The following is a 13,279-nucleotide window of genomic DNA, read 5'->3' as shown; positions in this document are numbered from 1 at the left end:
TGTGTGTTATTTAGTTGAGGAAATTGTCATAATTGATATTTATTATTCCTGCAATATGCATTCATCATTATAGTATCGCTATTATTGTTGTTGGACCGGTGGACTCGTGTTTTAGCGCACCTGCCTCACAGTTGGAAGTTTCTGGAATTGAATCTGCGCTCAGGCCTTCCTGTGTGAAGTCTACATCTTCCCCCATGCTTGTGTGTGTGTGTGGCTTTTCTCTAATTTGACCCGTTGCGTCGTATATGAGTGTTTGTCTTTATGTGCCCTGGGATTGGCCGGTGACCAGTCCAGGGTGTACCCTGCCTCTCTCCCAAAGTGAGCTGGTATAGACTGTAGCTTCCTCCCTGACCCGAATAATGACAGGCCCATTTGAAAGTGGATAGTTGGATAGTAGGATTGTTCTTATTCTAGTGTATAAGATACTTGACTGTTTAACACACTTATCGCAAGATGTTCCCTCAGGACATTGCAGTGCAATAGAATATCTTTGTGGAAGGATCAGAGGAGTCAACAAGTAGGAACATGCACAAACATTACAGCATGCAAAAGTTTATATTTAGAAAGTCAGTCAGTCAGTCTGCGGAATGGCAGCATGATACTGGGCATGCTGTTGCGTAAAGTTCCAGTCGGAATGAGGTGACGACTATTAAGTCAAGTAAAGGAAAAGAATTCCGTATGGACAAAAGAAAACAATACATAAATCCAATTAAGAGTACATTTATGAAAAATACATTGATTTAATGCAATGTAATACAATTTTTTTTTAATCTGTGTTTTGCTGTTTGTACTGTATGGACGGATGCATTTTTTACATTACGAGCACACAAGACAGATTATTTTTTGTCATAAAACTACTACACTATGGTTTTCTTTTAATGTTGGGCATGCAAGTGGTACTTGATGTAAAAACTTGGAAAACATTTGGTTTTATGTTTATTTTTTAAAACACTTAAAACCTCTTGTTTCCAGTTAAATGTTAAATTAAAATAACTGGAATTGCAGTGCGTTTGAGTGTGTGTTTTTTTTAAATGTTTTGATTTATTTGATTTACTTGTATTCACGGTACGACATATATTTTTAATTGCGGGGAACAATCAGGTCTAAACCCACTGTGATGTTTCAGGTCATTGAAATAAAATATCGGGAAATACAAACGGCTTAGAGAGAGAAAAAACGTTTCATGTTGGATTAATTTGATTGACATATTTTGGGGAAATACACTCCGAAAAAAATCTGTTCGTGTCAAGACGCGGAGGCTGTGATGAAGTTGGAAATTTCGGAGTTTCACCGGGTGCCATTGAACGCCTCCGTAACTGCAGATGCGTTGCGGGGTGTGGTGAAAAGTTTGGAAAATCTCAAGACAGGCATTCACTTTGTGTTCGTGTGTTCGGATATCAGTGACAGAGGAACAATTGGGAGGTTAGTCAAACGCCATTAATGACACAATGAGCATTTCAAATGCTTTTAATGTGCTCGGCAATTATTGTTTTTGAACGGCTGCTGTCAAGTTAACAGCGTTTAATTAAATGTCTGCCGTTTATCTGTCACGATTCAGTGTTCATTGAAACATAGAAAAATGCGGACTTATTTTGTTTTGTAGTTCTCGGTTGCCTCTCTGGAAGCACGTGATAATTGAGGAAATGGGTATATTCGCCGTAAAACAGACAGGAAATATGTGTTTTCATAATTAAGTACAGTAGTCACTAAGAAGCAACTTCCGCGTGACAAAATAATCTAAAAAGTAGATCTTGAAATTCCTCTTGGGAACGTAGCGGCTTTGGGTGAACAAAAGTTGCCTCAATGTCACTTTTTTTTAAATTCGTCTGCGAAAAGCGACGAGTGTTGTATCTTAGTTGTGATGCTCTTTCTGTGTGCAGTGTATCTGTTTACCATTGCGCCCTCGTGGCCAAGGCGCACACACCAAAATGTGCAACACAATGTCAATTGAATCCGAGCAGAAAATCATGATCCAATTACTTATTTGGATTCATTTTTATGTGTTTTTTTTTTTTACTGTATGTTTTTCCCAGTGGCATGCAGTCTTTACTGTCCTCAACACATGATCAAAAGCACTGACCTAGATTTATAATTGACATGGAATTTGATTTTGTTTCTAACAATCTTTGTATTCATTTCATGGTGTGTCACATGTAATGTCCATAGAAGCCAAAAAAAAAATCCAAATTACTGGGTTGATCATTTGAATGTTTTCAGAGGTTGACGTGGGCATGAGTACAGACGTGCACATTTTGGTGATGATTGGTGGTAGTTATTGGACATTGAGGGACGTTAAGCTTTTTTTCTATAGCAAGTGCCTATGGAGAGGAAAAGGCTGAACATCCATAAAATCACAAATATTGTGGGGATCATTTTAATATATTCAGAGATCGACGTGGGCATGAGTAGAGCTGCACACATACATTTTGGTGATGATTGATCATAGTTTAGGCTTTTTTATATGAAGCGTTTTAGACTGACCCCTATGTCCTCCAGTAATGCGTTTGTTGTTTTTTTTTGGAGCTGAAATGAATGGCATTTTCTTTCATTTCAGTGGGGGAAGTTGATTTTGAGGTACAAGTGGCACAAATCAAGTTGCCGCTATAAATGCAAATGTGCTCATCAATCAACTTCCATCATTTTACAAGCATGTGGAAGTATTTACGATGGCGATTACGGTACTGTTCTGAACATTTTGTCTCGTTTTAGGGAAGTGAGATGGAGATGATGAAGCCTGAGGCAAAAAAGAAAAAGCCTGTGAGAATGAATGGAAACATAAAAAATATAATCGAATCAAATGGAAAAAAAATTACATTCCTAAGTCATATTTCTAATGTTCTGTGTTGTCTTCACAGTCCAAACTACCTCCCTGGCCTCCAGAGGTACATACGCCGCACCGTAAGCGACTAGTTGCAGAGGTGTATAATCAGCATTCAGTAAAAATAGGACTTTTTGTTTCAGCCTCAAAGAATCGATACAGAGCAATTGGACAAGCCCACCCCTGTGGTTCCTCCGCGACCCAAGCAGAATGTTTGTACCAAATAGTGTTTTACTGTCAAAAAAGTTGTGAGACGACTAAAGGTTTTTTTTTTTTATCTTATCTTAAAAAAAATGTTTTGAATCCTTCCTTGATTTTTTTTTTTGGAGGAGGGTTCTTGTTCAATGTCTTTTCAAAATTATAACTTGTTGAAACTTTATTTTGGTTTAAAACACATCACCTCAAAGGTTGATTGGTTGATAGCATGTTGATAACGTCTTGGAATATTATTAAATAATTATTTTGGTGTACATGTATGTGTGTGTGCAGGAACTGAGTCACACACAATATCGCCTGAAAAGATTAGAAATGGATGGTGAGGTAAGTGTGTTATTTGTTGAAATCTTGTCAACATTAATTTATTTCCTGGCATCTGAATTTTTAAAAATCAGGGTTGTCCATGAAACTTTTTAAAATCAGTACAAATAATAAATTATGCGGTGTCAATCGTTTCATGGGATATCGCTAACTAGTGGCTCGGCATGCGCATTACAGTGTTTTCACTTTTTGGCATGAATGTTTTCTGTTGGTGTCATGTTACTCTGGCCCTACTTGTGGTGATTACAATAGACAACACAAATAACAGTGGGCGAAAAAAATGTTTTGGATGTGATTTTTCAGGCCAGTCGAAACATGCCACAAAGCGAGACAAAGGAGAAAAAGTCAGAAACTCCCGTACCGGCGCCTCGACGAGCAGAAAAGGTGTAGTACCGGAACTGTCACAATTTAACAAGTTAAAGTCAAAATTGACTTCCATTTTTTTTTCGCGTGCAGGAGAGGAACTGGACGCCAAAACACAGTCAGCGCAACAGCGACCACAAGCAGGTACACCATCTTCTGATGCCATCTCGATGTTGGCCGCCAACACTTGGTCCTCTTCTTTCTTCAGATTTCTGCCATCCAATCAGATGCGGCGACTGACACCAAGCAGGTTTGTCACCACCATGTCAGATTACAATTTTTATTCACCGGTACATATAATTTTCAACATCATTTGTTCCCCTCGCACGTAGACTCGTCCATCTGTCCTGACGGCCAAAGTTTGACAAAGCCTGAAAGACAAAAAAAAAAATGTCATTCATTGTAAGCAATGAGGCTGCTAATGCTCATCATGCTAATAATGTAATGCTAATAATGCTAACACAGTAACGCTAATCCACAATACTAACCATCCATTTCTTATCCGCTTTTCCTCATGAGGGTTGCGGGCGTGCTGGAGCCAATCACAGCCGTCATTGGGCAGTAGGCAAAAAACACCCTGAACTGGTTTGCCAGTCAATCGCAGGGCACACATAGACGATCAACATTTTTGCGCTGACACTCACACCTAGGGACAACTTAGAGTGTCCCATTAACTTGCCATGCATGTTTTTTGGAAACCGGAGTACCCGGAGAAAACCCACACAGGCGCGGGGAGAACATGTAAACTCCACAAAAGGAAGGCTAGAGACGGAATTAAACGCTGCGCCTCTGCACTGTGAGGCGGACGTACTAACCAATCAATCACCATGCCACCCCTATACTAACCAGTTTATATTGGGGATGGGCAACTGGCAACTGCAAGATGCTGACTGATTTTCAGCGTGTTAAATCAAGAATGCCGTTGATTTTGAATATGTTGAAGCAATGCTTTTGTGCACCGTCCAGTATAAGATTCCATGACTTGTACTTTGTATGAGAAGCTCAGAGAAAGGCGGCCTTGATGGTTGCATGGACTCTCTGGCTAAACGTGTTTATGGGAGCGTGTGGGCGTGGATGTGTGCAAGCCACACACGAACACATGCAAATCCAAACGTACCTAAAACCAGTTTTGGGATTATGTGACTCACATCGAGGTATTTACTTCAGAGTCATGTGACTGACAACCAGGACAGAGGTGATGACGCTCCGGACAAAAAGACCACTTCCACCAAACCGGTATTTGTCGCTCTCTGTCCTTTTGTGTGCGTGCGTGCGTGTGTGTGTCATGTGATCGTGTACGTGCATTTGTGTGTGTGTCCTTGCCTCCATTTGTGTGCATGCTTTTGTGTAAATGTGTGTGTGTAACTGCGAGTTTTTGTGTTTTTCTCTACTTTTCTCTTTATAGTTGAGTATGTGAGATGTGACAGGGTGTGACTTTCGCTCCGCAGGGCGTCCTAAAGGGGGTGATGAAGCACCTCAAGTCCACAAGCAAGGTACGAGATGCAGCCCGATGATGATGACATCATCATGCGCGCAGATGTTGAAGTTTGCCCTCCTTGAAGGCCGGCGGCGGCAGCGGTGGCGAGGCACCTCTCGATCCCGACAAAGAAGCGGCGGCTCAGGAAAAGGAACGGACGGACGGCGACAAAGTCAAACAGGAAGTCAAAAGTGCAGAATCCAAACAAGTAAGACATGATGATGACGATGATGAAAAAGAAGGCTGCACGTCATCTCTATTCTTACATTACGAACACGAGACGGTACACGTCCTCAAAAAACGATGTAACAAAAGTGTTGCCAAATTGATATTTTTGGGGATTATCATCATTTTTTTTCCCCAATTATTTTAAGTGTATTTGTTTCTTGTTGTTTCCTTTTTATTCTGTAATTGTGTATGAACTTTCCATTTTGTGTTATTTATTTATTTATTTATTTATTTTTTACTAAATAAGGACATTCTTACATTCATTTTAATAATAGTACTTGAGAACATAACATAAAGGCCAACATGTATTATTTATTTATTTTCAGGACTTCGGTGGTCGCTTTGCGGGAATGTTCCGGAAAGCTGCTTCAGTGACGGTAACTCATGTCGTCTCTTGCTGTGACTGTTGTCATTGTTTTAGGTCTTTCCATTCATCACCATCCTTTCAATATATTTTTTTGGGGGGGGGGGGCAGGTCGGGCTAGTGGACAGCGATTCTGAGGAGACTGACGACCAGAAACCGCCAGAACAAGAACATGCTGGGTTTTTCAACGGGATGTTCAAGAAGAAACCTGCAGAAACGACTCAGCCGGACGAGGTCAAACTACTTCCGAAAATATGAGTGCCTTGACATACGAGTGACCGAGTTCTTCGAGATGCGAGCTGGCGGTCGCGGTCGGCAGACTTTTTTACTTGAACTCGCGAGCGCAAACTTGAAACACAAAAACTCTATGGTGGAAGGTGACTGAACTCAGTTCGAAACAAGCGGCAGTTGGGCAAATATGATTGGTAAACTCTCTTCAAAAAGAGGAGCCTTCAAAGCTGTTTATTTGCACTCTCAGCTGAAAGTTATTGTTAAACTCAAGATCAAACAAAGAGAATAACCCATTGCCAATTGAAAACAACTAGATGGCTCCTAGTAGCTTAATGCTAACAAACAGTGGGAAACACTTTAGCGACACGGGCTAACAATTAGAATCTGCATGGCAGTGTTGTTACCCTTCAGCGATCCGATTTTATAAGGGAAAAACATGTGCAAAAAGTGAAGCGCCGTCAACATTTTTTCTTGTGGATGTTCTATTTCAGGAGCAGCAGCCCGGTATCCGTGGCGACCTGTCAGACAGCAGCGCCAGTTTGTCCGAGAAGGCCGCCTCAGAGGTCAGCTGGTTGTCGTCATCTTTTATCATCTTTGTGTTTGTCGTTAACATCACAGACAAGTGTGTGGATTTGCGTTGCAGGAAAAAGGAGGATTTTTCAGCGGAATCCTCCGCAAATCTCCCAAGCTTCCCAAAGAGACCATACCCAAGCAGGCGAGCCATGCAAAATATTGTTTTTGCACAATTCCAGATGGATTTTGTCCCCGCAGGGCTCCTGTAGCCCGCGTTGCTACCAGCTCATCTGGTTGGTTACAAGTTTGTTGTTTTTGCTCGTAGGATCCCGAAGAGCTCTCCGCTGATCTCTCAGGCAGCACAGACAGCCTGACGGACAATAAGGTGTCTTTTTTTTTTTTTTTAAATTTTTTTCTTGTTTTTATTCTGTTTATTTACCGTAATGGAAATATGTCATATACCAACAAGATTTATCCATTCAGTTTTTTTTTTCAATCGATAAAAAAAAAAAGGGTCATTAACTTTATCATATTTTATTTGATTGATTTTATTTTATTTTTTGTGGGGGGGGGGGTTCAACATATCGTTATCAGATTGACAAATAGTATAGCTCCTGCCTTGCATATTGTTTGTGTAGGAGAAAGGAGGTTTCTTTAGCGGATTTCTCAAGAAGACGCCCAAAGCCGATACAGAGGTGCAACTTTTTTTTTTTCCCTCTCCTCTCATCGATGACATTTAGGATGATTGTGTTGTTTCATTCGTAAACCGTGCGAATCCTCGTCCGCACATCGTAATGAATCTCAAGCGTGATGTTTGATTTTCAGGAACTCACGAGCACACAAAAAGAGCTTTCTTCGAGCAATGACAGTCTCTCTGATGTCACAAAGCCCAAAGTGAGTTCTGTCCTACTTCTTTTGTGTGTTTTGGAAGATCTTGGTGTGTCTCAAACCCAAGGCCCGGGGGCTAGATCTGGTCCGTCGCATCGTTTTATGTGACCTGCGGAAGCAAAATCAAACATGTCAGCTTGCACGATGCTTGCTAAAATCGATACCAAAATTTCAAATAAGACAGATGTTGTCAGCATTTTCTTGTTGCCAAACCCCCTCATGACAGCAACTTCAACCAAAGTTGAACAAACCGTTATTCCCGACTTCTTTATACACCGTAGTTTCCGTCAAAACGGTCCTCCGAGGGAAACGGTACCTCAATGTGGCCTACGACAAAAATGAGTTTGACACCACTGTCACAGAAGATAACTCGTGTGTTTTTTGCATGTGTTTCAGGAGAAAGGAAGCGCGTTCGGCGGAATGTTCAAGAAGTCGCCTCGAACGAGCGAGATGCCCAATGCAGAGGAAGTGAGAAGCGTCCCGCCCAATCTTTGCTCTTGCACTAATGAAATCGTTTTAATCTTCACTTAGACATGAATGTACTTCCAAAATTGTTGCAACCAATTTTAGACTGCGAAAAAAAAAAAAATTCCAGAGTCGGACAGTTTTTATCAAAATAGTTGTCAGTTCATTTGTTCACGTTGGCCAAATTATGATTATTATTATTATTTTTTAATTAGAGATGGAAGAAAAGTTCTTAATTCTTTTTTTTCCCCCACTGATTCCAAATCGGCCTCCTTCTGTAATCAGTTAGTTGTCCAGTTAATCATGTTTAAGAAGACTTGCGAACGATGGTGATTTGAGATTGAGGATTCGGGAGATATGCAAGAGAAGACGGCACAGGAAATGAAAAAAAAATATTTCTCTTCTTTCTCATCCTTACTGAACAGCCTCAAGACGATGAGCGCTCGCTGGGTAGTGACGGACCCTCGGAGGAGAAGAATAAGGTGACTTTTTTTTTTTTCCCAACTTTCTAGTGCACCATGAAATCCTATTCATGTGATGCTGAAAAATGTGTTTCAGGAAAAAGGAGGACTATTTGGTGGATTCTTCAAGAAGACCGCCAAAGCATCTCAACCTGACCAGGTAAACACTGCACATTAATGTTATTATTTACAACTTGTTAAATTCAAATGAATAGGATAGCATTACGATCTGGTTCTCCTTGTCACTTACAGGATGAGAGCGTGGAGAAAAAGTTGTCAGCCAGCAGCGAGGATTTATCGGAAGGAAAAGCGGTACGGAATAGAATCTTTCGTATTTCCACATCAGTCCACATCATATGTGTGGCCATGGTCAACATGGTGTGTTTTTGTGTGGGACGGTGGGGTCAGGAGAAAGATCGAGGGCTCTTTGGCGTCTTCCTCAAAAAGACCCCCAAAGGAGAGAGGGCTGACTCACCGGTGAGTGTTAATTTTGAATTATTTTATTTTATTTTATTGTTTTCCCCACATTTGAATCAATCGCATGTCCCAATTCCAGGATAGTGAGGAGGACAAGGAGCAAGCAACTACAAAGGCAGTGGGCGGCGACGATGTGGTCGATAGGGACGTCCCCAAGGTACCAAAAAGTCGGATTTGATGACGATGCCATCGCAGGAAGGCATTGACCGATGAAAAAAATTTACACACAAAAACATTTGCCTCTCTTGAGAAAGATTCATTTGAATTATTTTGTTTCATAATTGAAGGTATTGCATTTTTGTACTTATCTGTATTATTGGAGTATTAAGTGTGTTTGTGTAAAATTAGTTGTTTTTATTTTGCTAATTTCACTCCCCAGTGGAATATACTTTTTTTTTTTTTTTACCTGAATACATTTTAATTGTATTTTTTGAAATAATTAAAAAAGTTTTTTTGATTTACTTTTATTACTTTTGGGTTAATTTATATTTAATAAAAATATTTTCTTGAATTTATTGAATATAATAACGTTATTTTAATTCTTATTTATTGACTTTTCTATTCATTTTAATCCCTCAATGAATATCTGTGGAATATTTACTTAAGTGCAGTAATACTTATTTTTGTCTTGTTTTTAATTTAATGATTTATTTTTGAAATACTCAATTTAAATTGGATCTCTTTTCGTTTTCCTTTTTAACCAAAAATAATAATAATTCATTGCCAATTTTAACCTTCAAGAAATATTAGTGGAATATTCGTTTCATTTACACCATGTGCAAGATCAGAACTTGTTGTAATTTACAGCTTTTTAATGTAGTTTTTTTTAAACTTAGAAAAATACATATCTTGACTTTATTGTATTAATTTTAATCCTGCAAGGCATTTTAGTAGAATCTAAATTGTGTCATGTATAATTTGGTGTTCATGTGTTTTTATTTTTTATTTTTTCCAGGATAAAAACCTTTTCAGCAACATGTTCAAGAAGCCTCAGAAGCCTACAGAGGGCGATAAGGTGCCTCCCACTCCCAAAAATGTTTCGTTCGTAATTCACTGATGAACAATAGTAAGGAACTATTTGGTGCGATTTTAGGAAGCCCTAGTCAAGAGTGAAGTGAAGCCATCTGGGAGCTTGGAGAACTTGTCCGAAAACGTCCCCAAGGTTTCAACAAAGTCCGCTTGATGCTTTGGCTTGTCGGTTGTTTGAGATTTGACCCAAAAAAAGTGCACTCTTAGGTGAAAAAAGGAGGCCTGGCGGGCATCTTCAGAAGATCCAACAGCCAAGACAACCTGCTGGATGAGGTCAGCATCACTTAAGTGCGCTCGTCACCGTGAGGGAGGTGGAGAAAGTCTTACGTGGGTGGCCTGTGCGGGGCACTCTTGTCATCTTGGCAAACAGGAGAAAGGTGGACTTTTTGGCGGACTCAAGAAAAACACCAACAAAGCGCCTGACGAGGACCAAGCTGCAAGGGTGAGTTGGCTGCCTCATTTTCCATTGTTGGCTTTTTTTTTTTAAACAGTCACTCATCATTTCAGGACAAGGAGAAGTCATCAAGTAACGACAATCTATCGGAAAACACCAATGCCAAGGTAAAAGTCGAACATCTACATGAGGAATGACCCTTCCCCGCCCCCCAAAAAAGGAATCATCAATGGATAAATAGTTGTACTTATTTTTTATTGCATTTTTAGATCATTTTTGTTTCCTTTCTGTATAATTTGTAAACATATGTAAGTTTTGTAAATTTCTGTTTTAATGTATATTTATCATAGTTTTAAAAAAATGTTTAAGCCTGTATTTTTTAATCAAATTCATTAGTATTATTAGTTATTTCCCAAATATTTTAATATTTGCATTTTTATTTACATTTTGAATCTTGTATGAGATCTCTTCTTTTTTGTTTTCATTAATTTTCCTCTGAAAAATGTTTAAAACTTGTTAATTTAAAATATATTTTTTTATTTAAAACCAATTCAAATATAATAGCTAATCCAATTTTAAAAAAAAACATTAGATTTTCTTTCATTCATCATGTTATTTAAATGTTAAAAAAAATATATATATATATAAAATATCGTAAACAATTTTGCTGTACATATAATTTTACATTGGTAAGGGTTTTTTGTACGTAAATGACACATTTGTTTATTTAATTATGTTTTTTTTAAATGGTTTGATAGAAACATTAACAGTAATTTTTGGGTCAAAATTCATTTGGGGCGTATTTTTTTGTTCTTACATTTTTTTTTTTTACAGTATCTGATTCATAACAATTTTTTTTTTCCTAGGGAAAAAGTATTTTCAGTGGCATGTTCAAGAAAGCGCCGAAAGCAGGCGACGAGGTGACAACACCATAGATGCTGATTATTTTTCTTGTTTTTATTGTTATTCTCAATTGTTGTCGCTATTATTGTTGCTCTGCAGGAGTCAAACGGCGATGAGGAAAAGAAGCTCTTATCGGCCAGCAATGAAAACTTGACAGAAGAAAATGCACCAAAGGTGCAGACGATGGTGACAGACATCACATTTGGACTGTTTTCACCCTGTTTAATGACACAATATTTCGTTCCCAGGAAAAGGTGGGAGGTTTGGCGGGAATGTTAAAAAAGTCGCCCAAACCAGCACCACGTTCTCTCGCCACCAAGGTGATTTCCTAGACGATTTTCTACTCGTGTTCATTTGATAAAATAATCGAACGTCGCATCATTTTTTTTTTTTTGCTTCCAGGATCCTCTTAGTGATGGCAAGCAGGAAGAAAGTGTCAAGGTAAATTACAGGAGAAAAATACTGTGATTATTCTTATTTTTTTCTTTTTTTGCCGCACTTTGGCTAGACAGAGAGAATAAAACCTATTTTTATTAAAAAAAATTTTTTTGTTTGATGGACGTTTGAAACTTAGGATACATAGGCAAATAGACAGACGGATAAAAAATTCGATTTCAGACTGTCCTTGAAGGAAATACTGACTAATTTTTTTCCCCATTTTTAAATTTGAACTTTTTTGTAATGTTATGGTTAGGGGGTTGGGGTTAGGGTTAGGGGTAAGAGTTTGTGGTTAGGGGGTTAAGGGGTAAGGGCTTAGGGTTAAGTGATTTATTTATTTACATTTTAAATAAATGTTGAATTGCATTTATTTTCTTTATATTTTGACAGACATTTGGAACAAACATTAGTTGTGTACGGGCAAAACTATGCTTTTCCAACTGTCACTGAAGAGAATTGTATTGGTTTTGGTCTTTTTCTTCTAACAAGGATGACTTGTCAGGAGACGAATTAGCAGGCCCTCCTGTCGATCTTGAAGCTGCCACTGCAAAGGTGAGTGAGTACGCGGTGCACATTTGGAATCCTTTTCCAGTAAGTGTGATTGACGTGTGCATACACTGTACAGCATATCTGAATCTCTGTTTATGTCTGACAGGAGAAAAAAGGAGGCTTCACTGCCATGTTCAAGAGGACGCCCAAAACCGCTGACAAACAGGTAAGGCTGTTTTTCAAGTCACATGGGAAGATGAGTTCACAAGTTCTCATGCCCCGTTAACGCTCGCAGGACAATGATAAGGACGAGGAGCGGGCGCCATCTGCGGGCGGGGGGCTGAAACGCAGGAGGACTATCAAGAAAAAAAGACGAGTGAGAGTTTTGTTTTGTGAAATTGCGACGCGCAAAATGTTTTCCCGGTCTGACTGTCATGTCGCTTTTTTTTTTTTTTTTTTTTTTTTTTTTTTTTTTTTACCTCCTCCAGGTTATATCCTTCAGAGTCAAGACAACTCTTCCCAGGACGTCACAGGTAACCCCTCAGCCAATTTATCTTTGCAGCACAACATTTAATAGCATTATCTATTATCGGCAGACTCACAAAAAAGACTCAGGAAGCCATACCTGAAAAGACACAGGATGACTACCATTTTGATTTGAGGCAGATCTTTTGAGGCCCATTTCCAGTAGAGATTGCCTGCAGTTTTAAGTTTTCATCTTCAGTGATATTCGTTCTCTTGCTTTTTGCTTCTCAGGCCCAAGAAAAGATGCCGGTCATTGAGGAGAGTCTGGAGATGCAGGAGATGATTCCGGCACAGGTGAGTTTCTTCTTCTCCTTCCTCCTCTTTACTCCTTTGAACAGAGGTCCCGTGTGACAATCATGTATGATGGAGGTTGGACTTTTTTTTTTGTTTGTTTATTTTTTAGAGTACAGTTGAGGTCCAATCGGTGGAGATGGCCGCATACCCAACTGAGGGAAACCCACTGGAATCTGAGGAGGTGTGTGTGCGCCGCCACCATCCACATCCGCATCAGCATAACATGACAACATGAGGTCGAAGTTGAGTGTCGTGTTGTTTTTGTTTTCCTGCAGGAGAACGATGGCCTGATGGAATGGTGGAAAAATGTTGAAGGCGAGTGTACCATCTTGATTTTTTTTCGTTTTTTGTTATCTTGAAAAAGATTTTCGTTCTCTTATCTGTC

At 39.2% G+C, this 13,279-nt stretch overlaps 1 protein-coding gene across 8 annotated transcripts in view; it reads left to right on the top strand.

The window, feature by feature from the left end:
* Window positions 1-1,327: 1,327 nt before the first annotated feature.
* The window catches only part of LOC109524091 (titin homolog), a 30,104-nt gene continuing 18,152 nt past the window's right edge, over window positions 1,328-13,279 (top strand). For 2 of the 8 annotated variants that reach the window (XM_019883685.1, XM_019883683.1), the window contains exons 1-21: window positions 1,330-1,422; window positions 2,710-2,757; window positions 2,856-2,882; window positions 2,962-3,030; window positions 3,308-3,358; window positions 3,659-3,739; window positions 3,812-3,862; window positions 3,927-3,968; window positions 4,886-4,954; window positions 5,167-5,211; window positions 5,281-5,403; window positions 5,750-5,800; window positions 5,899-6,021; window positions 6,510-6,581; window positions 6,662-6,733; window positions 6,857-6,916; window positions 7,170-7,226; window positions 7,357-7,425; window positions 7,816-7,887; window positions 8,310-8,366; window positions 8,443-8,505. In XM_019883685.1, the coding sequence (XP_019739244.1) occupies window positions 2,719-2,757; window positions 2,856-2,882; window positions 2,962-3,030; window positions 3,308-3,358; window positions 3,659-3,739; window positions 3,812-3,862; window positions 3,927-3,968; window positions 4,886-4,954; window positions 5,167-5,211; window positions 5,281-5,403; window positions 5,750-5,800; window positions 5,899-6,021; window positions 6,510-6,581; window positions 6,662-6,733; window positions 6,857-6,916; window positions 7,170-7,226; window positions 7,357-7,425; window positions 7,816-7,887; window positions 8,310-8,366; window positions 8,443-8,505 (1,293 nt within the window). In that variant the 5' untranslated portion in view covers window positions 1,330-1,422; window positions 2,710-2,718. Of the gene's footprint in view, window positions 1,423-2,709; window positions 2,758-2,855; window positions 2,883-2,961; window positions 3,031-3,307; window positions 3,359-3,658; window positions 3,740-3,811; window positions 3,863-3,923; window positions 3,969-4,050; window positions 4,121-4,885; window positions 4,955-5,166; window positions 5,212-5,280; window positions 5,404-5,749; window positions 5,801-5,898; window positions 6,022-6,509; window positions 6,582-6,661; window positions 6,734-6,856; window positions 6,917-7,169; window positions 7,227-7,356; window positions 7,426-7,815; window positions 7,888-8,309; window positions 8,367-8,442; window positions 8,506-8,597; window positions 8,658-8,753; window positions 8,823-8,901; window positions 8,980-9,777; window positions 9,838-9,915; window positions 9,985-10,058; window positions 10,125-10,221; window positions 10,294-10,358; window positions 10,413-11,111; window positions 11,166-11,247; window positions 11,323-11,396; window positions 11,469-11,550; window positions 11,590-12,075; window positions 12,139-12,241; window positions 12,302-12,370; window positions 12,452-12,563; window positions 12,609-12,831; window positions 12,895-13,003; window positions 13,076-13,169; window positions 13,210-13,279 lie in introns of those variants that run through there. The other 6 variants (XM_019883682.1, XR_002169902.1, XR_002169903.1 and 3 more) reach the window with 6 other exon arrangements.

The sequence above is a fragment of the Hippocampus comes genome, unplaced genomic scaffold (genome assembly GCF_001891065.2).
Source record: "Hippocampus comes isolate QL1 unplaced genomic scaffold, H_comes_QL1_v1.1 scaffold159, whole genome shotgun sequence".
NCBI lineage: Eukaryota > Metazoa > Chordata > Actinopteri > Syngnathiformes > Syngnathidae > Hippocampus > Hippocampus comes.
This window is presented reverse-complemented; position numbering and strand designations above follow the sequence as displayed.